The 27,001-nt window shown below is 30.5% G+C and overlaps 1 protein-coding gene across 2 annotated transcripts in view; it reads right to left on the bottom strand.

Annotated features, from left to right (window-relative positions):
• Positions 1–27,001, bottom strand: part of trh (PAS domain-containing protein trachealess) — a 221,874-nt gene that overhangs the window by 134,087 nt on the left and 60,786 nt on the right. Inside the window, exon 3 of one of the 2 annotated variants that reach the window (XM_088191700.1) lies at positions 18,591–18,638. The exons of the other annotated variant lie outside the window; for it this stretch is intronic. Coding sequence (XP_088047826.1) covers positions 18,591–18,638 — 48 coding nt within the window. The remainder of the gene's footprint in view (positions 1–18,590; positions 18,639–27,001) is intronic. 2 annotated transcript variants of the gene reach the window in all.

Genomic DNA, 27,001 nt, shown 5'->3' with positions numbered 1-27,001 from the left:
TGTACGTACATACGTATATAAAGTATATAAAATATTTCTCTTAGTCATCCTTAATAAACTTTTAAAGGTCAAAAGTAAGGGATACTTTTATTATTCTAAAATCATTTTTATCAATAATATTTATTTCGCTTACATATAAATTTTACTGATAAGTATATGACAATGTTATTATTTATGTTGATGCAAATGTTCATTACCTCTCGTTAGGGTAGGTACTTTCCGAGTGTGAAGTACTGTGATCAGAATTAGAAGTTTGAGAAAATAAATTTGGGCAATTTTTTTTAAATCACAACGAATATATTAATATTGTTATTATATAGAAAAAAAAGAATGTACGAATGTATCAAGATTAAAAGCTACTCGAGTTACACTAAAGGCAAACGGTTATTTCACGCTTCATTATTTCGCCACCTTCAGATTGATACATGTAAGATTCCCAAACTTTTGCATTTTAAGTATTTAAAATGTCTTGTTACAAACGCTTTGATGTCAATACTAAGTTACTGTAATGAACGCGTTTTGCTTGAACTATCGACTATATTTCTATGAAAAAATATTTAAATACTGAAATATATTTTCACGTCCATAAATATTTTTTTGTCAAAGAATCAGAATATTTGCTTGAAAATTGTTATGTTGTAACACGTTATTAAAAATTTACTATGGCATTTCTATTTAGAATGAAAATCGTTTGAGAGCATCAGATTCGTCTCTCGTTAAATAAAAACGACACGAGCCGGTCACAAAATGAATGGGGTGCCCCCGAATCGGAGAGGTGAGTCAAAAGGCATATGATGAGCCGGTATTGAAAAGGCTTTTTGTGTGCTTCCAAATCCCTACCGGTTGGAATTTCTCGCATCACGATTTATATTAAAATACCGGTAGGCGATTGTCTGTCATATCAATACCTGCTGCTCAGCTTATACGTACTACTATGTGTATCTGTCTTCTTTTTTCAGTTCATTGTCGAATGTATCGATTGTTTGATTTGTGTATCGATCCGAAAGATGACGGCACGGAATTGGAAAGGGCGCCTTATTCACCTTTTCGATATCAAAGCGTTAAACGCCGACAGATTAAATATGGCGCGTGACACACGCGAACGAAGCATGTATACAATAGATTGACAGTGAGCGATAAAAAAATACACGGAAGACGGATGCTGTGTGTTCGATTGATGATTGAGATGGGTGGGTGTGATTTGATATTAAGGCACGAGCATTGGATTTTAATAGCAGTTACGCAATGTTCGATTTATAAATACATTTTTAATTTAGAAGAATAGTGTATATAAATTTAAAACAGTTTTTACTATGTTAAACGTATAATAACATAACTATTTACTAACACATACTAATTTTATTGTTGATTTTATTATTTATATGAAAAATTTGACTGTTTCACTACGATATGACCAATTATTAACATTTGACTATTTTCGCCACAAATAAAAGATAGCTTGCTCTATAATTATGGTAAATTACACATGTCACTACTTTTTTAAACTCTGATTTTAAATTTGTATAGGCTTTGCTTCCATCAATCTAAAACATATGCTATTTAAATTTAGTCTATCATAGAAATCTCATCAAATATGCATATCAAAAAAATCTCATTGAAAGCAGTATCTAGAAATATTTAAAAATAACTCCACCATGTTTTTTTCGAACTAATCGAATTGATAAAAAAAAATGTGTGTAAAATGAATACGATAAAAATGACCAGATTATATTAAAATATTTCACTACTATACTTTTTTTATTAAATTAAAGTGAGTCACACCTTGTTAAGACTTTCCTTTCAAGTTTGCAAAATGACGTTATTACTTCAATTTAAAAATATAGATCAGAAAATAATAATTCCACACAAAAAGTTGCTGCATATTGAAACAATTCTTATGCCTTTTTTTACGAAAATATTATTATTAGGTTATAAAGCTTTTAAGTTACATCAGACTAAAGATCCCTTATTTCGACCATTCTATAATTATCTAAATGGACAAAGGTAAAATACAAAATCTATAAAAATGCTTTGACACTATTTTACAAACTGACATCCATTTTTTAATTATTGTAACTAATTAAACTTTTTTTTTATTTTTTAATTATTGTAACTAATTAACCATTTTTTAATTATTGTAACCAAGTTCCATACAAAATAAGAACAGTAAATTAATATAAAATTAAATTGATGTTGTTAATTGTTATTAATTAAAACTTTCAACGGCAAATTCATATACCAACTTGTTTGTACATAAAATATCAAAATAACTGTATCGTACATTGCTTATATATTACAATAATTATCTTTTTTTTTATAAAATGAAGTACAGCAATATTGAGAATAATAGTAAAACGTTTTCAATTGAATTATATGTTAAGAATAAATTATACTTATATGAGTAATAATATCGAAAAGTTTAAGTTAATTTACACAACTTCTATATACTCTCCGTTGATTTATTAACATATGCGGTACTAGTATTATAATAATAATAAACATATACTATAATACGCTTGTTAAATATTGATACCTACGTCCAAAAAACATGAAAAACTACTAGCAACGCGTTTTACACCTACATTCAACATAATGTACATGCATGCTATATACGAGTCACATTCATACGGCTCATTTTTAACGTAGCCCCATAGGGGTTTTTATGAAGAAGTCACCGTGTCGTGGAAGCGTGAAAAATAAAAGAGCGAGAGATTTTTGGCTTTGTGTGCCAGGTTATCCCGAGTGAAAAAGTGGCCCCTCATTGTCATGGATATGGCCCTTATTAGCGGCGCTGTTATAGGCGACGAACGCTCAAAGCATCCAGCCACCGTAGCCCTTACTTACTGATATACCTATATGCGTATTATAATATATGTAATACTTCTCGGACATTTCTTATATAGATACACAATGATAAAGCACACTAGTCTTTGTGTGCCGAAAATACGTGATACGGATTTTTTTTATTTTGTATTAAATTTTTTTTGTAAAGTACCTACAACAACACAAATGCCTATTACGATTCAAAAGGTGTTTTACAGCCAGATGCAGTCCTGTGTTTCTTACGAGGAAATACATATTTTGGAATCGCAACTAAGATGAGCTTTATTGGCAAAGTAAATTTACTCCATAAAACACCACTTGCAAGACCCAGTTCAAATACCTTCCATGTAGCTTTATCTTGTTAATACAACAATATTATTCATTAAGAAAGTCAAAGAAGATTGCTAACAGGCAATATTGCAGATTTTTTTCTATGTAAGACTATTCCTTTATTTAAAAATACTTTAATTCATAACATTAGGTGATTAAATGAGTTATGCAAAGTTTCAAATAAAATAGAAACACTTGCTTTGTACCAAGTTTTGTTATGAGGATGAGATAATTTTACTTGTGTGTAAAATTACACGCTGATAAAAGTCACACAATAATATAATGTAAGGTAAAAAAAATTAAAAATTATGGTCATGAAATTGCGCAATATTAATCATCAAGTGGCGTCCAAAAAAATGAGAGCGACTTATATGTATACGAGTATACATTGTACAATAATAAATTTGCTGAAATGAAATAGTGAGCTCGCTCAATTCATTACGAGTCGTTATCCTTTAAGCTCAGCGATAGTCGTTTATGGTCATGAAGCTACGACAATGTCGTAACAATCTGATATTCCAGTACATTTTTATACAGCTAATGCACTCTTCGCAGCGATCTGATAGACTTTGAAGTATGGCCGGAGGCCGTAAAAGGCGGAATGCTTAATAAATAAAAGAAAATCGACCGGATAGTACTGGACAAAAAATATCCCGCACAGTGGAAAATACACAGCTTTCCCACCCGCTGCCACCCACCACCCTTAGGCGTCTCATACCAAATAATAAACGTTCGTAAAAACTCGCCATTGCCGTTCATTTGGTATTCAGCTCGCGGCCGGCGCCGACGCCATTGGCACACATAAACCCGGCGGCCATTTTGGAAAACCCGGGTCACGTTACTGGGAGTTTCTTCTCTGTCTACCCTTACGCCGGGGATGCTGTCGTTTCCCTCGCTCGCCATCCAGGGTCCTGGGACGTGATCAGCCTGGCAAAGCGGACGGTCACGTACTCCTTTATACGAGGAGAGACGCCGGGTGGAATGGCTTTTAGCTTTGGGATCCCGGTCACATAGGCACCCGTACAGCCTCAGCTATTTCTCATTAAAACTTGCCGGCAGCTCGGATCAGGTCCCGGTAATTGCATCAGCCTTACTGATTTTCTTCGATTTTCCTCGGCTCGCTCGCGCCCTCGGAAAAGTCGTTCACTTTTCGACATCGTGTAATATTTAAATAGCGTGTGTTTGCAATAGATGTTACGGTGAGATATCTAAAGTCTATCGCTGCCTCTTCCGCTTCTCTTACGAGCTTTAGGCACAGTTAGTTTCGGAAAATCGGAAAACTTCGGTAATAAAACACCGAAGCATAGAGGAGCCGGATCGTGCCTGGAATACGGGGCGCTGAAAATTTATCGTCGAACATATTAACAATACTTTAGAAGTGCATCAGATGCAACTGCCACAATTTCCTCTCATATGTGTTTCATTCAATTGATTACTAAAAGATTGTTTTAATTTTAAAAATTAACAATAATAATATCAGATAGACAACGGGTGCAATTTTAGATCATAAAAAATCACATGTGAATGCTGCTAATTTTTCATATAAGATCAACTAACAGGCCACATGAATCCATAGGATTTTTTAATATACTATTTTTTAATATAAAAGTTTGTTAAGAAAGTAAATCCTTGTCCCCCTTAGCTAAGAATCTTAGCTACGAAATAAGAACGAGCCAAAAGAATACTTAAGGCACAACAATGAACAACGTTTTTATTATGCAATACTTGGATTAATACAACCAAAGGTTAATTTATTTTTAAATATAAATAAAATATTGAAAATATACAATTATTTACCCAAAATAAAAATTACTTTTTCCTTAAAGTTATATTTGCAGCCAATTATTTTTTCGTCATTAATGATATTTGCGTAGTCATTCGCTAATAGATTACCATTCAACTACAATAAATATTATTCTATAATATATTCTAGAGCAAAAACGCTTCTTAAATATGATTATAAAATGGATAACAATGTGCTTTATCACATAGAAGTGTAATCAATATATGTCATATTTTAAGAGAACCACAGATTCCATCAGCATATATAAATCATATGCAATATAGCCTCTAAAATGTTGGGATTTATCCCTTGAGCACGCTTTTCTGGACTGGTTGCCAAATAATGCAACCGACTCACTTTTAATATAAGGTGCGAAAAAAGTTTTCATATACCTCTACTCATATGAGTACTGTATATATTATCCATTTTTATTCTACAAAGTATGCTGAGATATGCTTTCCTTGAGTCACGTCAACGAGTGTACTTAGAAAAACATAATCCGGAGATTTTAGAAAATCTTTGTTTTTGTGTGCCACATAATTACAAGTGATTGAAGTACTTTATGCAAGAAAATGGACAACTTCCAAGCACAGCTATCAGACTTTTCAACCATCTGTAGGATAGTATTGATTTGTTTTAATTCAAATACTCGAAGTTGGTAAAAGCATCGTGCTCTAGTCATAAAAGTATTGTTTCTGTTAATATTGTTTTTTCTCTATGCAGGATGCACTGGCGTTAATATATAATTAATACAACTGAAGATTGTTTGACAATATTTTAGAAAGCAATTTTAAAATCAACATTAGTTAAAGATGGCGTATTAAACATTAATTAAAATATTTAATCTGAATTTTAAATAAAAATTGACTAACGAATCTTTTAAGGATTATTAATCAAAGCGATCATAATACGAATACTTAAAAAACGAAAGCACATCAATGTAAAGGAATGAAGAGAAATATATTTTAAAAAAATATTCTAAAAATAACTTTTCTTAATACTTACGCATTCAAGATATTGAACAAGTAAATAGAAAGGAAAGATTTTTTTATAGTTGGTGCTTTAAACATGATCAGAAATTGAAGAAATAATTTCCTCAGACATTATTACTTTGTTCAAGAACTAAATTAAAAAAAAAAAATTGTATTATTTTATAGAAAAGTAAAATTTTAAATTATGATATACGTTCTTTAGAAAATAAATTGTATAATTTTTTTAATAAATTGCGTACTTTCAATATTATTATTTTTTAATGAAATATGGGAAAAATACATCGTATATACTTATTCAATCACAAGTATCGTAGAATCAATGAAAAGGTTTCTATATTTATAACCCATTAAAATTTGTCGCAACAATCTTAATTCATCCTTGCAAAAATCTATTAGCCCATCATATTTCAGACACATTATTCTTCCAAAGATATATGAGGATTTTTTCAATTAATAATACAATTTCACTGCGGCAATTATTTTTTGCGCGAATGCTTTTATAAGATCTTATGAAATTAAATTAATATTATTTTGCATAAGTATCTTGGATTAATAAATTTAATAAACTAATTAAAAAACCAAAAAAATATTCACTAATTAATGCAGGAATCTCTGAATCAAAAAAGTTCAGAGAAGGTTCTTGAGATACCTTTATATTTGAATATTTTCCGTTCTTGTATCCCAGTGCCTGTTTTTTAAGAACGTTGGGAAACGATTTGTTGAGCTCTGGCGAAAGTTATATGTCGCTAAGCATTTCTTTAAACTTTCGACAGTCAAATTATTCTACAGGAATTTTAGATTTGGTTTCCGGAACCTCTTTGAAAATCACGATCGAATCACGTCCTATTTTGATGACCGTTAGAGTTAGGAGGTCCGCACCAGCCGACTCACATATGGCTGACGCCATCCGGTTTCGCTGGCATTACATATCGTTCTGTTTAATGTCAGCTACGAGGAGCTGGTCCGGTTCATATCATTAAATGTAATAATAATAGGTATTGTAAGGTCCCGATGGATAACTTATTTTAATAAATAAATACAATTCTGATATATGAAAATATCTTAGACTAGAATTCTTAGACAGAAATAGATAGCTCCGATCGATTAGTTACATATTGTATATTCCTTCGGTGGAATCGAAGCTTTCGAAAAGTTCCCGATTGGTAGCGTCTCTCTCTTGTCCGGCGATATCGACAGATCTTGCTCGCTGACAGCATCCACATCTTTTATGGTGATGATGACCTGAATGGCTGTGCCGCTATCTCAACCCTGCCATCTGGACGGACTAAACAAATAAGAAGCAGTTCAACCCGCTAACGTTACCCGCGGCCTGTCAAACGACCGATTACCGCTTATCTGCCATGTAAATCGAGCATATCTGTGGGCGAACACCCAGGATTGTGCGTGATAAATTCAACGAAAGCAAAGTGGTAATTTGCAAAAGCGTTTATCGACATCATCTCTAGTGGTAGTGTATAATATAATACAATATTATATAAAGGTCATCAAGCAGCGGCAGCAGTTTGTCTATATGCATTAAATAATATCTCTTGATGTGATCGGGTGTAATAAAGTTTGATATGTCCATAAACGTTCAAGGATTTTTTTGATGTTCATAAAAATAATAAGGGGTTTCACGACGTCAACCATCATGTCCACGCTCCGATTATAATCGATTTGTAAAGAAATTATTCAGAGTTTTGTATACATGCTGCATTCAAAAGATAATCGCTACGATTGTTGAAAACATAAGAGTACGAGATACGATCGCTCCAACACATATCTGATCATTGTATTTTTTTAATAAGATACTCGATGTAACTCGGCACCATGAATTGGATATATTTATATAATACACTTATGTTAAAATATTTACATATATACACTGGTTATTCGTAATGGTAATTACATTTTTAAAATAACTTTGGTATACAGAAATTATTTATTTATTTAATTTGCACGTTCTAATATGATGAATTTTAATTCCCAATTTAATAAAAAATATTTTAAATATATATTGCTTATAAAAATTCATTAATTACAGATATAAAATTCATTAATACAATTGATACAAATTAGTAAGATTTTTTAATAATTTCTATATAAAAGCATTCAACAGACTTGAAAAGAATCCTAAAATCAAGATACTTTTTAAATGGACGACACAAAATATTAAGACCAATGCAATGAAGCACCCTTAAATGTTTCTGGTAATGATATGGAAATATTTTGGAATGGTATAGTTTTCATTATTTATTATTATCGTCTATAATAGAAATGTATACAGTATTGGCAATACTATCACAGCTTTCCCCTTCGTGTCCGTCAAATTTCCCTAGCCGAAATAAATAAAACACAAGTGTTACGCAAAAAGACGGCCGACTCCGTGGCATTTGCTCAAGTGAATATTTAACGAGACGACTGACCAGCGGGTCGGCGATCATAAAATTTATTTTACTGCTAGCTTCTGGTAATATAATTTTCGCCACCCGCCGCTAGGGCGACTGTTCTCCTTTAACCCCATAACGACGGCGAGAGGGTAGGTGAGCTACGTTTCCTTATTCCGTCTGTGTGAACGGACACCTTCGCAAAACTATCGTCACGAGTCGAAGGGTAGAAAATTAATCTAATGCATATTTGATTTATACGTTCAAAATTATCGATGAGTCAAGACTGTATTTAGGGGATGGTAGAATTGTCCGTTATAGTACAAGAAACTATAATAATAAGAAAAATAAGTTCGATTTTTTAATGAATGTTTTTAATAGCGCGCCTAAAAATAATTCGTTAAATATAATTTAATACAAATTTATAAATAAAAATATATGCAATAACATTTTAACTTTTTGTAAAAAAATATAGTTTTTACTAGATTAAATATCGCATGTGAAAGACTAAAATATGTAAACTCAACTTTCATCGTTTCTAACGGGGTTATTCGGAATTGATTTTAGGAGGTAAAAAAATATTATTATGTTTAATGAATCTATAGAATGATTGGCCATCAATTTAATTACAATATTTCTAATGAATAATTGTTTCTACAATGTAGGAAATATGTTACGCCAATTAACATAACACATTACATAATGATGCAAATTACAGTTTTCTTATTAAAAATAATACATAGAAGATATTCTTTATGAGCCCAAATTGCTCATTATTAGAGAATTTATATTACTTAATATATACGACCTAGCTATATTTTAACTAATCATCACGATATTCATCGATGAGAATAGGAAAATCTAGGTTAATTCAATCTGTGATAATCAATCGAAATTATAAATATTTAATAATAATGAGATTCGAACCTAGGTCAATAGTCAGCGATTTATAGTACTTGTCTATCGTGTCATTTTGCAAAGATTTTTTTTTTATTATTATTATAAATTATGAAAATACATACTTTTCTCAACTTACAGCAGAAATCGTACATGTATATAAATAATATGAATCCAAAAATAGTTTACTGATACTTTTAACTACATGCCAACAATTTAAATGTTATAAATAAAATACATCTATGTATATATATGTGTATATAGACGACTTCCGTTTCGTCATTACTATAAGATAAATTCTGCGGAGCAAAATATCACCCTGTGTAATAAATATGTGTTGGAGAGCAAATATTATATTATAATTCGTTAATATGAAATCCTAACATAGTCAAGTACATATATACTTTGATTTTTTCAGATATTTATATCTGAGCGAACATGGTCATTTTTTGCCGAACTTCAATTGTTTGGAATATTCCCGTGCGTTGCAATCTCACATAGTATACTAACTAGGCAATCAAATAATAAACATACACTTAAATTTATCTATAGCTAGATAAATAATTGTTTTAGAGATATCTGCTATTATTTTACCACATTTATTGTTAATATCGCTTTAATAATAAATTCCATATGTTATAGTAAATGTGTATTATTAGTAAAGTTGTGTTCTAAACTGACGTTTAAACTTAATTACCAGTTGCGAATCGACATTTACTGTTCAAACCAAACCTAAGGAAATTAACGTTTTGCAACTGTCAAATTGAAGTTCAACGACAGTAAACTAAAATGTTCCGAATGTACTTGCATCACTGATATTGCCTAGTAAAAATATAAATCAATTGTTTGATAGATTTTTAAGGCCTATTTATGAAAATCATATTACTACACGGTGATCCAATTCGAGTTTTCTATGTTAACAGAACTGTAAATCAGATAGCTGTCAATGTCAACGCGTGTTCAAAGTGTCTAATTTAAGTTTTTAATATTTCTGCTGTAAGTGAAAGTGTGGCCGATTACCCGAAATTGTTGATTCGTCGGCGTTAGCAGTTTTTGGGTTTTTCTTATGTCTCCCTCTGGCACATTTTGCACCTGGACGTGCATCTACATCCCAAAGCCCAAAAACTATAAACAGCAAAGAATTTACCCAGATTGAGTATTAGCGAAGCAGGAAATTGGTGCTGATTTTTCAAATAAACCCTTTTCCTTTGATAAGGCACATTTCAAATCAGTTAATCAGTCAAATTTACGCAAAAGGGGCAAGGAAAATCTTTATGTGATTCAAGAGAGACTATTACATTTCCAAAAAGTGCCAATTGTGGTCAGACGGCGTCATTAGGTCTTACTTTTTGAAAACATTGAAAGTCGGACTATAACAGTCAATGGTGAACATTATAAGTGAATTATAACTGATTCTTTTTAGCATAAAATCATAAATATTGATGTGAAAAATTTGTGGTTCCAACAAGGCACAACTTGCCATAAATCGGGTGCAACGTTGGATGTTTTGCGTGAAAAGTTCTGCTGTCAAGATCATGCGATTTAATGCCGTTGGATTTTTGTGTGTTTATGTTAAGAATTGTGTCTACACCGACAAACCCGAAACGTTGGAGCACCTAAAAACCAACATCTGCTAAGTTATAGCTGAGATACACACCCAAAATTTACAAAAAAATCATCGAAAATTACAAAGAAACGATCGGTTACTGCAAAAGGTTCAAAGGTCCAAATTTAATTTCACTGAAAAATACACATTCACATCTAAAAAATTCTGAATCACAAAAATTGATTAAAATTACTAGTTATAAAATCTTAAATAAATTAAAAATATACAATGTATCGTAGTTACGTTAAATCTAATATATTCTATAATAAAAATGCACTGAAAAACATATGTTTTGTTGATCAACTAATTCTACAGAAAATTGTTGAAAATAAAGTTTACTCTATCGAAACCTTACTAGAAATATTTACTTATGGTTTAGCTAAAGTTTAAATACAGTTACATTATTTTTTTACTTAAAATCTTATTTTAAAATTAAATTATGAAACAATAACGAACTAAACTGTTTTTCTCCGTTGTAACCATTGCGTTTCAAGTCTTGCCAAAAAAGGAATAAAAAAAAACTCTCGCGCACTACATGACCCATTTGAGGAGTCTTACCAAAATCGTATCGTTTCGAATATTACTATTGCTTTTTTAACTGAACTTACTCAACTTCAATCAAGGGTTTTATCCAACCACTGATTTAAAAAACTGACGACTGATCGCTGTTTCTCTAGTCAAATTTAAATTTAATTGCCTATAGAAATAGTGATCTGCAATATTCGATAAAGGTAAAAAAGTTTACGTGCTTAAATACCGGTATTTTGTCTCAGTTCTGAGAAAATAATTTCAGATTTCGGAAAACACTAACTGAATTTTAACAAATGTACTACTCCATTTTTAGTTGATTGAGTATATAGAATTTAAATCAGATATGCATTGCACAAAGAAAAATATCTTGCATTCGAGAACATATGCTTAATAATATTCTTTTGAAATAATTAAAATTGCGAACCAATGCTCAGACGAGCATATTAAAACAATATTCGTATCGCTTATCCCTATCAAACTACATATATATTGATGAATATACTATGATTATATTTTTTATATATAATACAATTTGTACTATAGATTACATTTTTGTTATAAATAAATATTAGATTGTATATGCGGCCATGATACATATTTATTGGGTGATGCGGTCTAGGAGATCCAAATGGTTGGACTGAACACTGAATATAATACTCTTAAGCTACAAGTTAATAAAAATATTTTCATTTGGCTCACCCTCGTGGACAAATATGATTGCTAATAATATATAACACATTCGGAAGACGTATCAACGCACTTAGCATTGAAATCACCAACGAGCTATGAATCACATCAGCGATGAATGAACCAAGCAAGCTCACACACCTCCATAAATCTCGAAAGCAATGATCCCACGTGCGGGCGTAGTAGTACAACTCTGGCGTGGCACGATCCTCCACGGCGCCACCGAAAAGGACGTCGCCACGATCGATATGCGCCCGCCCCTCGGGGTTGTACGCCAGTCAATGAAATCGATGATTAGGGAATACCGTCACGTCATCGACGGCGTGGGACGTGTGAAAAACTCGCCTCGCCACGGTCAGTAAGCGGGCCACGTAGCTCGCGGGGCCGATTCGGCATTCACCCACATTTTCATTTTCAAGTTCATCGGCGGCGGCGTCATTGTCGATTCAACGCCCGTTGGCCGGAGACGTGGTAATTCCGAAGACGTGTAATGCCCTCGCCCCTACGTGCCGGGGCCGCGCCCCGGGGCACGTGTTGCGCCCCCGGCGCCGCCACTAAGGAAGACGCTATTCGGCTCACGCCGCGCCACCAGATCCGAAAGAGCTGGAGAAGGACCGAGAGCCACGTAGGATGCGGCAGACGCACGTCCGTGTCCTTGGAGCGTCTTTACGAATCGATTCAAGTGTCTCAAAATGACGTGCGAAATCGTCTTCCTCAATGGTGTCATCCCAATTCCGAAACGAACTGTTTTTACGCTGATAAGAATAATAAAAAACCTTAGCCAAGTAACTATCAGATATTTTCTCCCGAGATGTTTTTGATGAAATATCCCGGTAAAACTCAGATAAAAATATTATTGAATTGCAAAAATATCTAAAAATTTATATTTAATTTAGATATAAACCTATTTATGCTTATTTTTCTTACAGCACTTACACCAATATTTAATACAAACAGCGCGCTAAATACCAAAAAAAAATTTTTTATATATAAATAAATAATCAGACCAATATTAATATAGCTTACTCGGTGTGAAATGAATTAGTGCCATAGCTAGAAAGCGGACCGCCCCGGGCGGCATTTGCTTATGGGTGGCATTTTCGCGATGAAAAGACCGTTCATGTAATGTGGTTTTTAAGCTAAATGTGCTGAAAATATATATATCCACAAATAGCTAAGAGCCATATAAATATTTCAAAATACTTTTTTATAAGTTTCAAAACATGAAAGTATGCAGCATAACCACATCAATCCCATAATTAATAAACAGCAACCAGTAAGTAAGTAAATTTCCTAGTTTGAGTTCACTAAACATATCACGAAACTTAGATCCAAAAGGCTTACTGCCATTATGGCACTAAAACCAATATTTAACAGAATTTTTTTACGCGAAATCATATTAATGCACTTTCTCCAGAATTGACTACAAGTATAAAACATAAGGTTCCCAAACAGACAATATATTTTTTTAATACGTAAATATGTGTAAATAGTAGTACTTATTAAGTAAGATAATCATTTATTTGTACATACGTATTTACTTTAATTAAGATTTTTGTAGTTTTTCTTTAATTTATCATACGCTCCTGCTAAATTCTTCGAAATAATTATCCATAAATACGTCCTATCACTATTAGCCTTATTTTATTTTTTTATTTTATTTTTTGAACTAAAAAATGGTTAAAAATACTTGATTTTAATACATGTATGATATTTAGCTGTATTTTTATTTTTTTAATAAACATTTATATATAAAAATCAAAAACTACAATAAAAATTGATTGCAATATAAAAGCATAGAGACTAAAACACACATTTAAATAGTTATTTGCCGTTTTTCAACAATCATTGAGTATCAACATTTTTTCAACAATCAATGGGACAGTAATCCATTAAATACTGAAATTTCAATTGAAATTATATTAGGAAAAATATGATTGGAAAGGAGCTACATAATATGTTTTAAGGCAAATGCTACTTAATTTTTTATTTTAATAAAATATTCCTAATTAAAAAATCATCTCATTTAACTAAAAGTTAAACCAAAAAGAATAACATTTTAAGTTAAGGAAATGATATATTGAAAATAATCTATTACGCTCATTATATACGAACCACTTTCTTAAGCCTTTGTCTATAGAAAAAAATACGTATATGTTTTTTTAGTGAAATTATAGAAATTAATTTGACCAGCAAAAATGTATATAATAATTTTATTATAATTTCAGTTATCTGTACCTTCAGAACATTTTGACCTAAGCCGTATTATTAATGAAACCCAATTCGATAGTTGCGAAACGTCTATTAGCTATTCAAACCCAAACTAAATCTAAACGAATATAATAATGGAAAAATGGTTATTTTGTTTGATTCAACAGCAAGTAGTTAAATTATATATTTTCTAGTAAAAATCGTATATCTACCGGTGAAAATATGTTTGTCCACAGTAATTTGAACAAATGCTTAGCAATTTTAAAATTTTTACGAAAACACAATGAATCATACCCAATACTTTCAATAAAAAAAAGCAATGTGATAATGGAAATGAGAAAAACCGAACTTCTTCAAATAGATTTATCTCAGAATTTTTTTCTAGATTTTTTAAACATAATATAATATTTTCCCTCGCAGGTGTTCTTAATTAGGAATCATGTTTCTAAATTGTTACGGACTAAAGTGTTATAAAAGATACGAATCACAGATGGATTGTCAAAGTGAAACACGTTCCTTACAACAAAACCGATTATCTTAGAAGACTTGGCACAAATATTAATGCAATGTAGTGATAATTTCCACTTTCTTTTAAACGTAATTCTGAGGTCTCTAGTGGACTAAATTAACTTACTGACCTTAAAAGACTTCCACCTTCGCTCAAACGTAATTTCAAAGTCTCTAGTGGAAATCCTTTTATCTGGTTTATTTTTACCCATTTAATAAGAAAGCTCCACTGACAATAAAGATCTAAAAAACGACACAACATGGCACTCTCTAATACTGAAAGGTAAACTCTCCAATACTGAAAGGTCAGGAACCCATTTTTATAATAAATACAGTCATAAATCGTTCGGACACTATAAAGTATTTTAGAATGAAAATTTTTTTTAAATATAAACTATTTCATCGCTAACATCTTTTAAACCAACGGCATAGATTTTGGAAAACGTACTCATTTAACTTAACCAGATTTTTTAGTATTTTTTTACATATGACATTTGCACATATTTTTTACAATGTGTTTTTTTTTATTTTTGTAGTAATAATAATTTTAAAATCGTTCATTTTATATTTAAAAAAAGATTAGGCATAATAAACTTTTATTTTTATCTACCATTGCATCACTAAATCAAATTTTAATCGAGTCGCGTAATAATGTAATATTTTTTAAAGACGACGAAGAATCTTTACGGCAAAAATGTAATTGTAAACTAAGTTTAACCTCAACAATGAATCCAGAAAATCAATACAATGCCTCAAAATTACTATCCTAGTCAAAACCGCACGCTTAAAGAATAACAAATATCTTGTATGTTTGTCTGTGTGTATTGTTCCATATCGATCGGCATGGTTGTAGACAGAGCGGCAATAACAACAAAACATCATCACGGCCCGCACGTTCGCAAACATTCAATAAAACGAAGTCATCTTCCCTCGCTCGCCAACTTCCATCCTTCTTGGCCCTTCTTCCGCCTCCAGCGACAGTCACGCGCTACCAGAAACGTGCTTCGACAGCCACCACCCACATAGACCCCTTTTACACCCACCGAATCCCCCGCGCTCACACTACCTATTTCCCCTTTACTTACTACCTACCCAACCCGCTACTTCTAAATATAACATTTTTGTGATAGTAAAAATATATAGTATTGCAATCTAAAAGTGTTGGGTGTCATTAACCAACTCCTTATCAACACTTTAATTAAAATATAAAATACTTAAATCAAGAGATTCTGTAATATACACAATCATACATGCAATTAAATATTTATTTTAAATATGTTGTTAAATCACAAGTGTAACAATAAAATAAATTTAAAATAAACAAAATTAAAGATATGTTACAAACGAGGCATTTTGCATCTCATGTAAGTGTTGCTATAATCTTTCAGTTAATGAAATAAATACATTAACTTTAAATAGTTATTTTAATGTTAATAAATCTAACGTGTTTTCTAACATTTTTTTTATTCCTTTTTTCATTCAGTGATATTAATATTTGATACAAACAGTACTCCAAATTTAATCATACATTCTCATCAGAGATGTGGGTAATATTATTTTAATAAATAATATAAAAATAAAATAATTTCTATTAAATATACACTACATCTCCTCATCCTCTTTCAAATCTTTATATCGAAAACCACATTATAATGTAATATAATAAGTGAAATTCTAGATGTGCAACTTTTCCGATATAGAATTTACTGTACAGGCCTCAAATAAAAAATTGATGTTAAATGGTGTTATTATTTTTTTTATGTTTCAGGGTCCACCACGTGGCCGCCGGGTTGTTAACCCTAGGCGGTCAAATTGAGCATTCCCTATGCGATCTTTCAGATCAGCTGTATCACGGAGAGTTGTCTGGAAGCGTACCCGGATACCGGTGGGGTGGTAATGCCAGGCCGACACGTATTTAAGAAGTACGTGATGGTATAAAGTGACTGGAATGTACCAGGGGGAACCGGTCACTTCGGTTTTAGCGACGTGGAGCATGCACGCGCCAATCCATGTAGGTATAGGTGCCATGTATTATTCGGATATTTTGGGTTACTGGAGAATTTTCGGCAAATAAAAAGTTTTATCTGTCCGATGACCCATTTTAAAACTTTATCTATATATAGTCCGTTTTCAAGCTATAAAATGTATGTATTTATATAGCATTTCTTTCATTGCTATACAGAGAAATGGCTTATATGAGACGTTAAGAATATTAGAGACAGACTTGACAGGGTGCCATTTTGTATTTCAGGACAATATTTCTTAAACCCGAAAGTAAAAAATAAATTTTAAAATACATTCATGTGACAAGTTGCTCTTTAATCTTGCACACGGACTGTGAACTAGATGAACTTAAAACATGTTGAGTTAGCCCTTACTTGACTTCAAATCTTTTTTGAGACACATAAAAGTGAAACGTATATTCAATTCCACAAACAAAGATGGTTAGATAACGTCGATTATTTATAATTTTTAATATACGTGTTAGAATATTATCCGAGTTTCTAATGCCGCATATATGTCGTTAATGAAGATCAAAAAGAACAGAGGACCCATATTAGATCTCTGTGGTACTCTAATGGACAAAATAATCATTGGAGATTATTAAAATTTGTTCTTAACATTGTTAGTTATTGTATTTACAATATGTTCTATAAATTTATGTATTTAAAATGTTCTACCAATTTTGCTGAATTAATTTAATCGCAACTGATCTAAATTCTGATGATTTGAAAAAGATGAAATAACATTACTGATCTAAAAGTATGTAATAATAAATTAGGCATTTTCCTTTTGCGACTCTCACTGATTAATAATTCGGACAACGTTGTCTAATGCATATTTCATAAAATTTAAAAAGTTTAACGAATATGAAAGTAATTATTGATTAATTAAATAATTAATATAAATCAATACTTATTTTTAAAATAAATATTATTTTACAGAAAAAATTTTTTTTTACACTAATTAGTTAAATAAATTAATATCGGTAAAAATCGAGAAAAAAAATACTAATAAACTCGAATATTCGAATTCTAATCAATTTTTTATACATAATTTGAATAGTTAAAAACTACGACTAATTATGAACTCTATTACCGACCCTGCATACCACATCCAAGCACGATATTGCGTTTATATCCAGAATTCAATTAATTGGTTCCTAGTAGCGGCTTATACTTTTAATTCGCGCTGCCTTTAACAGTATTAAAAATTATTTTTTTATTACAGAAATTAAGTAGAGAGATGAATGCTTCTTTAATGGTGAATTTTATGTCGCAATATCACGAGCGAAGCATCTATATCACATAAAACACCGAAACAAAGCGGTGGTAATTTATTGAAGATTTTAATATTGCAATATCAAGGCTCATAACTGAATATTTACGTTCACCCAAAAATAAATTTATATAAAAAATTACCATGTAAATTAAAATTAGCTCTTCACTAGATCAATAGAAAGAAAATTTTAGAAAAGATACAATTTACATTTGTATTAGCATATATAGCATTGATTGTAAGAAGTAAGAACCTATGATTATATAAATATAATCTTTCTAATTTCTTATATGCATCCAAATTATATGTTACGTAATTGACATACGTCAGATAAGTTTAACCGATCGCATATCACGAGATGAATCAATTAATAACCATGTTAAATAATATTACCATATGAATAATGATTTAATGATGGCTATTAATCAGTGTCCCGTATATATAATACAATATTTATTTAATTGTACTGATAATTAATTTGATTTTTATCATTTATACACATAAACATCTCAAATATACTTTGACTTTAATTAAAAAGAATAGCAAATACTACTCACCGAGCGTTAACCGAAGTTGGGTTTCCGACTTCATCTACCGACGGTTTCCTGAAACAATATTACAAATGAGATGCTTCACTATCTGGTTGCGTCTATATGATTTTCTGTTAAATTAAACTTATGAAAAGAGATCCTTACATCCAATAATTATTATTTAACCCTCCGGGATGAGCTCCGAAATGTGCGAAGGAGGTCGTCGGTGGTACAAAATGAAACTGACTATGAAAACCTGCGCCATGACTCATTGCGTACATTTTGAATTGTTAACACAGTCCTTATATAAATATTTTAACAGTGATAACTGAAAATATAAAGAGAATTTTAAAAATATTTTTCTGTTTTTTTTTTAATATATGTAAGATTATAATGATCCCATCGAAAAGTACGGCTCGAAACCGTATCTCACGAATCTTCCTCATATAATTATTTTCTAACACCACGCGGTGCGGTAATTTTAGATATGAACGAAAGAAAATTGTTATTATTGACTCAATAGGTCACACGTACATTGTTTGATTGCTGTTGCACAATGAGAATATAGAAATACAAAATGTTTTGAAATAATGTAGACGAAATCTTGTATTACATTAAATATAATGTTTAGAAAAATAGAGAAAATTCAAAGATTTTTAAATAATGTAAACGATTTTACTGAAAATATTATTATAGATTCTATATAACCAAATCATATTTCTAGGAATGTATTTATCACAAAAGGATCACTAAAAAAATAATTTGCAGTTTTTATCAATGCGACAAAATTTACATTACATTTTAATGTTGCTCGTAATTAAATACTTGATAGAAAAATAATATGCACTTTGGGTTCATTGTTTAATCAATTTGGCAATTTTTATCAAAGCAAAGCTTTTAACCGGTTTATTATTTGATAATTTACTTCAACATTACACTTAAAAAATAATTATTTATATTGCAAAGTGAATATTTACTTGCTAATTCAATATGTGAGATTTTATTTTAATAAATTACTTAGTCACAAAAAGTAATAAAGTAACATAAAAATCAAAACCTAAAAGTTACACAAGATGTATACTTAAATACTTAAATGTAATAATAATGCAGTGTTTATAAATATTTTTTTGCACTGACAATTGCCTAATTTATATGTTTATCCAAAAATTACACTGATTTTTAATTAGTATTTCATTAATAGACCTGTCGATTTTGTATGTTAAGTGTATTTTTTTTATTAAATAAACTATACATGTAAAAACATTTTATTTATACATGCGTGAAAGTTTCTGAAAAATATTACAAAACTATATTTAATAATTTTTTAATAAATTTAATAGACTTGATAAAAATTTTAAGTTTTTATATTTTTGGCAAAAATTACTTATTTTAGAAATTAATCATAAAATTGTTTTTTGTTGATTTAAAAGATAATATTTCTGTTGAAATTGTGAAAGTAAAATAAATTCATAATTTTTATTAGCACTACGTTTTTTTCATTAGATAGAAGTTGCAAACCTAAAAATCATATTATATAAATTTAAATATATGTATCATAATTATCAAATCAATTAAACGTGTGTATTATTTTAGAATAAAATATAAGGACTTATTCAGATTTTATATAATAATATAATATCGATTTAGACGCCAGATAATATTTTTTATTGTACTATCAACATAGACCATTCGTGAACACCGTATACATCAATCAGACAGAAGTGTTAAGTGCATCAAGCTAGCACAATCGAAGTTCTGACTCGTGAAGACCACAAATTAGCCGTCAATTACATATAACAAGTATAGCCGACACACATACACACACACACAACCTGTGTGAGAACGTAGTAGATACACATAATGTGCCTCGTATGTGTATATTATATGATAATTCGAGCGGTCCATCGATAAGATCAAAGCACGCGTTTAGCAACAGTTTTCGTAAAGGAGATTGCTCTGGACCGTACAAAATGCGTTCTCACAGTTTAATCTCAATTTTGACGGTTATCGGCATTGAACGCCAATTAAACTATTCGGTTATTTTTACATTTTTATGTCGGTAATTGGGCGTATGATTGTATAAAGACATGCAGAGAACAGCCACCGGTCCAGATCTTCTTTTGGCTTTACGCTTCGGTGTCGGATTAGTGTTTGCTTTGGTCGACACCGACCCATTTGTAATCGTGACAATGGACGACGAGAGATGGACGACGCTTTGTTATGTGTAGCGTTTGTCGACAATGACCCGGGAGTTGATGACTACCAAAGTTTGGTCTGCGTTATCCACTCGAAATGGGACTTAGAATAGACCGGAGCAAACCGGAACGCAGCTCCAGTTCGAAATAGTATATTTGATATTTAAAAAGAAAAACGTCTTTAGAAGAACAATAAATTAACTAGTCATAAATAGTTTTGATTGTCGGCGACAAATTTGTAATCTTGATGTATTATTTATGTGCCCCACTATAGTATATGCTACAGTTTTAATTAATAATAACTACGTAAGATCGATGATTGAATATAATGATATTTAAAAATCAGATCAGATATAGAAAACAATAGAAGTCAGCAGTATATAGTTCCTAATTTCAGACACTCATAAAGCACATGAAAAAATAATTAAGTAAAACTAAAACAGATTTATTTTATTAGTGTAGATGTTCTTGGAAAAAATCATAGTATCACATTTATCACTTAAAATCTCAGTTGGAATATTTTATAATATGTTTTATAACATAAGGGTAGCAATTTATCATTTTTATTTATATGCATTGCATTTTTGTCTAAAAATAGTAAGTTTATTCTATAAAATGATATTTATAAATAATGTTATACCACTATTGCGTAAATTTAACATCGCCGGATATTATCAAGAATTATAAAAGCAAATTGGTTCTCTCATTCACTGAAAAGAACTGGAATTCAAGAAACGAAAATGTAGAAAAATATCTTATTAAACGATCAACAAGAACTAATTATTGGTCTGTTGCGCGGTGAAAAAATAAACATTTCAATAAATATTTATTCGTGTCTTGATTTTTTTTACATAAATTCTATTTTAAAAAATTATAGCACACAGCATTTTATTTTTTTAAATTTTAAAATAAAATGGTATAGAAAATGCTCTATTTGTAAAATTTTCCTACTCGATAATTAATTCAGAAACACTCAACAACAGTAATCAATACAATATTTTCTCAAAAAATGGAAACAATATTGAATTTGAGTAAAGCAAAAAATTAAAAAATGTCACATATTAACTTTTACTAACTTAAATTAACTATCATTGTGGAAATTTAAAAAAAATGTTTTTTACTTACTATTAAAAAAAAACTTTTCTGATATATTTTCTAAGCAGTTTTCTAAGCAATTTAATTAATGTTAATGCGCGTTATTTTGAAAAATTTAATTACAATAAAGCACACCGTAGACAACAACTAGACTTCTCGATAATATCCCATCGAGAATGGTAGCTAGTGACTTACTGTTGCCATCAAATCGAGCGTGGACGACACGCTTTAAAACGAGCCGTTTAGGAATGCTAGAAAAAAGAAACCTTTCAGACTGATGTGGTCCAGTTAAAAATTTAACTCGTCAGTAACGCTTGATTAACGAAATCATCGCGGGCGATAGCGAGTGAGTACCACAAACTTTTCCAGCGATATATCCGTTTAAGACAGAAAAAAAAGCACTTTAAACTTTAACTGCTCTCGTTTACATCACAAAAGGCATATGTTGCAGCGTCAAAAATCGACCGGACAATGAAGAACAAACAAGTGTCTCCTATAGAAAATTACGCATATATTACTACGCCTCTCTCATCCAGAAACCCGCGGCCCTTTATGAATATGAGATGAAAGGAAGCCGAGACACGTCAAAGATGGTACTTAAACACTTGACTTACAAAGTGCCATCGCAGGGTCACTGAACTGACCAACTAGTGTTGTGATTGATACTAAATTATATTTTTTCTCAATCACCCCATACGCGATTATAATATTGCAGCGACCAATTGACAGTTGACACGTTGTACCCGTACTTAAGTCGTTACCTACTGTTATGTTAACACATAAACGCTTCGGACAATAGCTTAACGCGTTTGTATTATGGTTTGTTATTGTTTTTATTTTTAACACTTGACGGTCTGGAAGCACTTTGGACCGCGGACTCACTATTAGACACGAGTGTTTTCCGCGCGTTATCACGGCAGAATGTCACGAGGGCTGCTACCCTCAGGATTGCCAGTTTTCCCCTCCACTTTCCCTTGAAACACACCCCCACGTGATATGTTTTTACTTAGAATCCGATAGTTCGAGGGGATCGACCCCTAAAGCTGGAGCTTGAGATCAGCTGATTTTACGCCATGGAGTTAACCGGTAAAATTAGGCCAATTGTTTTAGTTTGGCAAAATCATAAATATTTTTTTTTAAATATTACAATAATAATAAAGTAAAATATTTTTAAAAAAATAAGCTCAACCTAAACGTAAATCTTAAGCGAACTCCAATATTTTCTATCGTTTCTGTAAAATCAGAATTACAAATAATTATTTAATATAATTATATTATATTTAGTTCGGTTATCGCAGATTATATTTTTCTTGATTTTTTTGTAAACATCGTTATGACGAGGCATTCTGGATTCTCGATGTTTTGAATTTCTAGAAAAAAGAGAGTTCTCCTTTTCACTTCTACATAATTCTCGGGAAATTTTGATTAATAAAAAAATATGTAATATATAGTATGTAATCACAATAATACAGTAGATATTACTATATATATACATACAAATCATATTATTAATAGTAATTCAAAAATAAAAAAACTTAAAGAAAGCTAAAAAATTTAACATTTGAATAGATGATCACATAAGTTTTTAAAAAGTATATATCATCTAAAGCGAAATTACTCCAAATTTTGTTTGGGAAATTTTCGGCCGGGGAAAAGTTTTTTTTTCCGTAAAATTTATTGAACAAAACTTGCAAATGTTTGTGAAAATTATTAATGGACAGAGAACTACAATATGATGGTGATTTGCTATAATAGACGAGAATAATTAAAGAACCATAATGGATTGATCTACTTCGATTGATTCGGGCTCCCGTATGAATGACATAAATCGTAAAAAAAAGATTATTTGGAGCAAGAAAAAAATATTGAAAAATAGAGATTTATGCTCGCCGACAAATTTTATAGCGAAACTCTGTAGAAAGTATTTTTTTCATTTTTGCAATCTGCCATTTCTTCTCATCCAATTAATAATATAGTTCTTAGATAACCAAAGCAAAGATAAGGCCGATTAGAGTAGTTAAGCGATTTTAGCGATTATCAACTTTTAGCGAATCAAATATGTACTTATGACCTCTATTAAAAGCTTCCAAGAAAGCATGCATATTTTTAAGCATTTGGCACAGAACCACTCTTTCTTATGCAGCGGTTGTAAATCATTTAAAAATATAGGAATAAATTAATTTTTTTATGAAAATTCTTGATTTGAATTTTTTTGTGAAAAATAATTTTTGAGAAGAAACATTAGTTACGACTAATTTAAATCTAAATATGTCGTGCGTATATGATATCAAAAATTATCTGATAAAGAACTATATGTAGCTCATAGAGAATATCAGAAAAGAAAATAGTTATTAGATAAAATATTTTATAATACCCTTCCCTCGGCTTTTTCTCAAGTAATGTAATGTCATGAGAAAATACTTGAAAGTATCTGTCGATTAAATTAAAAAGTGATTTGAGGAACTTTTTATGAAAAGGTTGTTGACGCACATTAAACAACTTAAATGAATTTTAAAATAAAATATAATTTCATTCTTTATATAAATAATAATTCCAGATGGTAAATATGGTTTTTGATATCACATATTTTGTTCTCATGGGGGTAATAATATTTTCAGGTAGAAACTATCTGATATATGTTTTTTTATAATTGAAAAGGGTTTTAATCAATTTATAAACTATAGTTAAACAACATTGATTTGCTACTTATATTTTACTATTGTTATAACGAGAAGCTTATTGAAACATAATTTTATCTCAATATTACCTATTTAAAATATATTTTTGATTTTAATATACTATATTTTATTAGGTAATTTAATTTAATTTAAATACCTCTATATAAAATTATTTCCTAATTTTTATTATAATTCTTTATTCAAGGTGCTGTACCTATGCATATCACTATGTTTATAATACATCTATTAAAATACTATTAGGTGTATATTAAAAATAATGATGTCTTCACTGATGAACAATATTTTTTTTATGTTTTTGCCACGTTTTCCTCTCTTTGGCGACGCCTGAACAATGACGTTTCGAATCCGCTTTAGAGACCGATAATGCCGCGTCTCTTGACACTCTAGAAGAGAAAGAGAAGAGATGCTGCGCGAAAGATCCGTCGCCGGTCTGCAGCCACCATTGTAAATGATCTATTGCCCTGAAAGGTAACGTATAGCCGTGGCTAACAGGGCTAGAGTTTTCCGCGATTGTGTACTATTTAAGGAGCCATTGAACAGTTCCGATGAAAGAGTTCGCCCTGGCTCAATGCGAGCTTTCAAATCGGTTCAATGCCTCGCGCGAAGGCACATGTTTTAAAGTGAGTTATTTATTTGCCATGGGCCGCAGTCACGTTCGACACATGACTGATGGCGGTGACGATCATACGTTTGCTGCAATTAATAAATATAGATAGGCAAGCAGGGTTGTCATTACGGACAGGAAACTATCTAATTTGCAAATGATAATAGAGTGGAGGTCGATATCAATCCCTTATATATTATTTAATAATTATTGCGTAGCGCAAGATTCACCTGCAGTGAAAGGGCACGATTGTATAATTATTTTTAATAAATTTAAACCTATTTTTTATGTTCTTCATCAAACTACAGATAGTCTAAATACATAAATATTTAAGTTTACTACACTAAAACAGTCAATATCAGAATCAGTTATTAATCTAAAACAGTTTAATTCAACAGGCTTAGCTATACGATATATTTTACTGAGTGTTTTCAAAAAAGAACAATAAACCGTAAATAGAAAATTAGCCGTTCCCAATTAACATTTACAAGAATTATTAAATTTAAAAAAAAAATAAGTGATTATAACAGAAAAATTATAACAAGCAAATTCTATTAAAATTATTTTTGCATTGATAGCTTTAAAAAAATCATAAATAATTTAAAAAATATATAAATAAATATACTTTTGATAATTTGAGGGCGGATTATCTGTTCTTAAAATATATGTTTTATTAGTTTTATTTTTTAATGAGAATGCGCGTCTATCGAATAAATGCGAATAAATCAATCGAGATTCGAATATAACGATATAGCTCTTAGAAAAACTAGAAAATTATTGTGAGATTCACAAAAAAAAACGAGAATTACAGATTTTCTTAATAAATAAAATAAATGATAATCTGTATTGTAAATATATTATAAAATCAAATAAAAATTGATAGTTCGGATTATCCGTACCCTGTCTTTTCAGCATTATCCTGAATAATTAAGAGTATACTGCATTTTAAAAACCGGCAAATATATTCGGTATAAAATATTCGAATAATCGATTTGAATTCTTATTACGTTAAGATGTACATAATTATGCAAAAATCGGATTATTCGTGTTTATAAATTATCCGTGCCCTTCCAAACCCAGCATGAACTCAGATAATCAGAGTATACTAGTGTATTACATATAATTAATTTTAAATTAATAATGACTACATTTAAATACAAGCTCAATTTATTATTTAAAGCCAACTATGTAAATTGTGATTTAGATAAATTGGCATTTGATATAAACCATCTATTACTAATTAAAATAAAAAAATTGAATGGATTGTTACGCTATATTTATTTTTAAACACGCAAATGTATATATTATTGTAATAAAAATCTACGTAATCAATAGTAAACCTTTGGCTAACACTATATTAGATTTGTTTAATAAGTCAAAATACAAAAAAATGCTTAATTAAAGCTCAAAATTTAATTTACAGAAAAATAAAATTTATGATTAAGATTTACAAAAAAAATCAATGCACGGAAAAATATGTATCTGTATTGTCTACAAACTATCAATTTATTAAAAAAAATGCCTTAAATTTTTTAATAATAATTATCCCTCAACATTTTCTTCATTACATTATATTACAAATTTTCTCGCTACGTTGATAATTGAATTGAGGCATATTTTTTATTAACTTGTCTGTAGTATTAATTACATGTATATACCTATTGAGCAAAATTTGTTGCAATATACTATTCAATACTGACAAATGACAATTGGCTCGCTGGCTCACTACCTATTAGCGTGATTGAGAACGTGTGTTTCTCATTAGAGTAATGATCCGTCGCCGAGACTGTTGCGACGGACGACGGTGTGGTTGGCTAACACTTACGCTAAATAATATAACTTCCG

The sequence above is a fragment of the Plectrocnemia conspersa genome, unplaced genomic scaffold, assembly GCF_051122295.1.
Source record: "Plectrocnemia conspersa isolate PC_06_02 unplaced genomic scaffold, ASM5112229v1 ptg000009l, whole genome shotgun sequence".
In the NCBI taxonomy this organism is placed as follows: domain Eukaryota; kingdom Metazoa; phylum Arthropoda; class Insecta; order Trichoptera; family Polycentropodidae; genus Plectrocnemia; species Plectrocnemia conspersa.
Note: the sequence above shows the minus strand (reverse complement) of the source record. Positions and strands in the feature narration are given on the sequence as shown.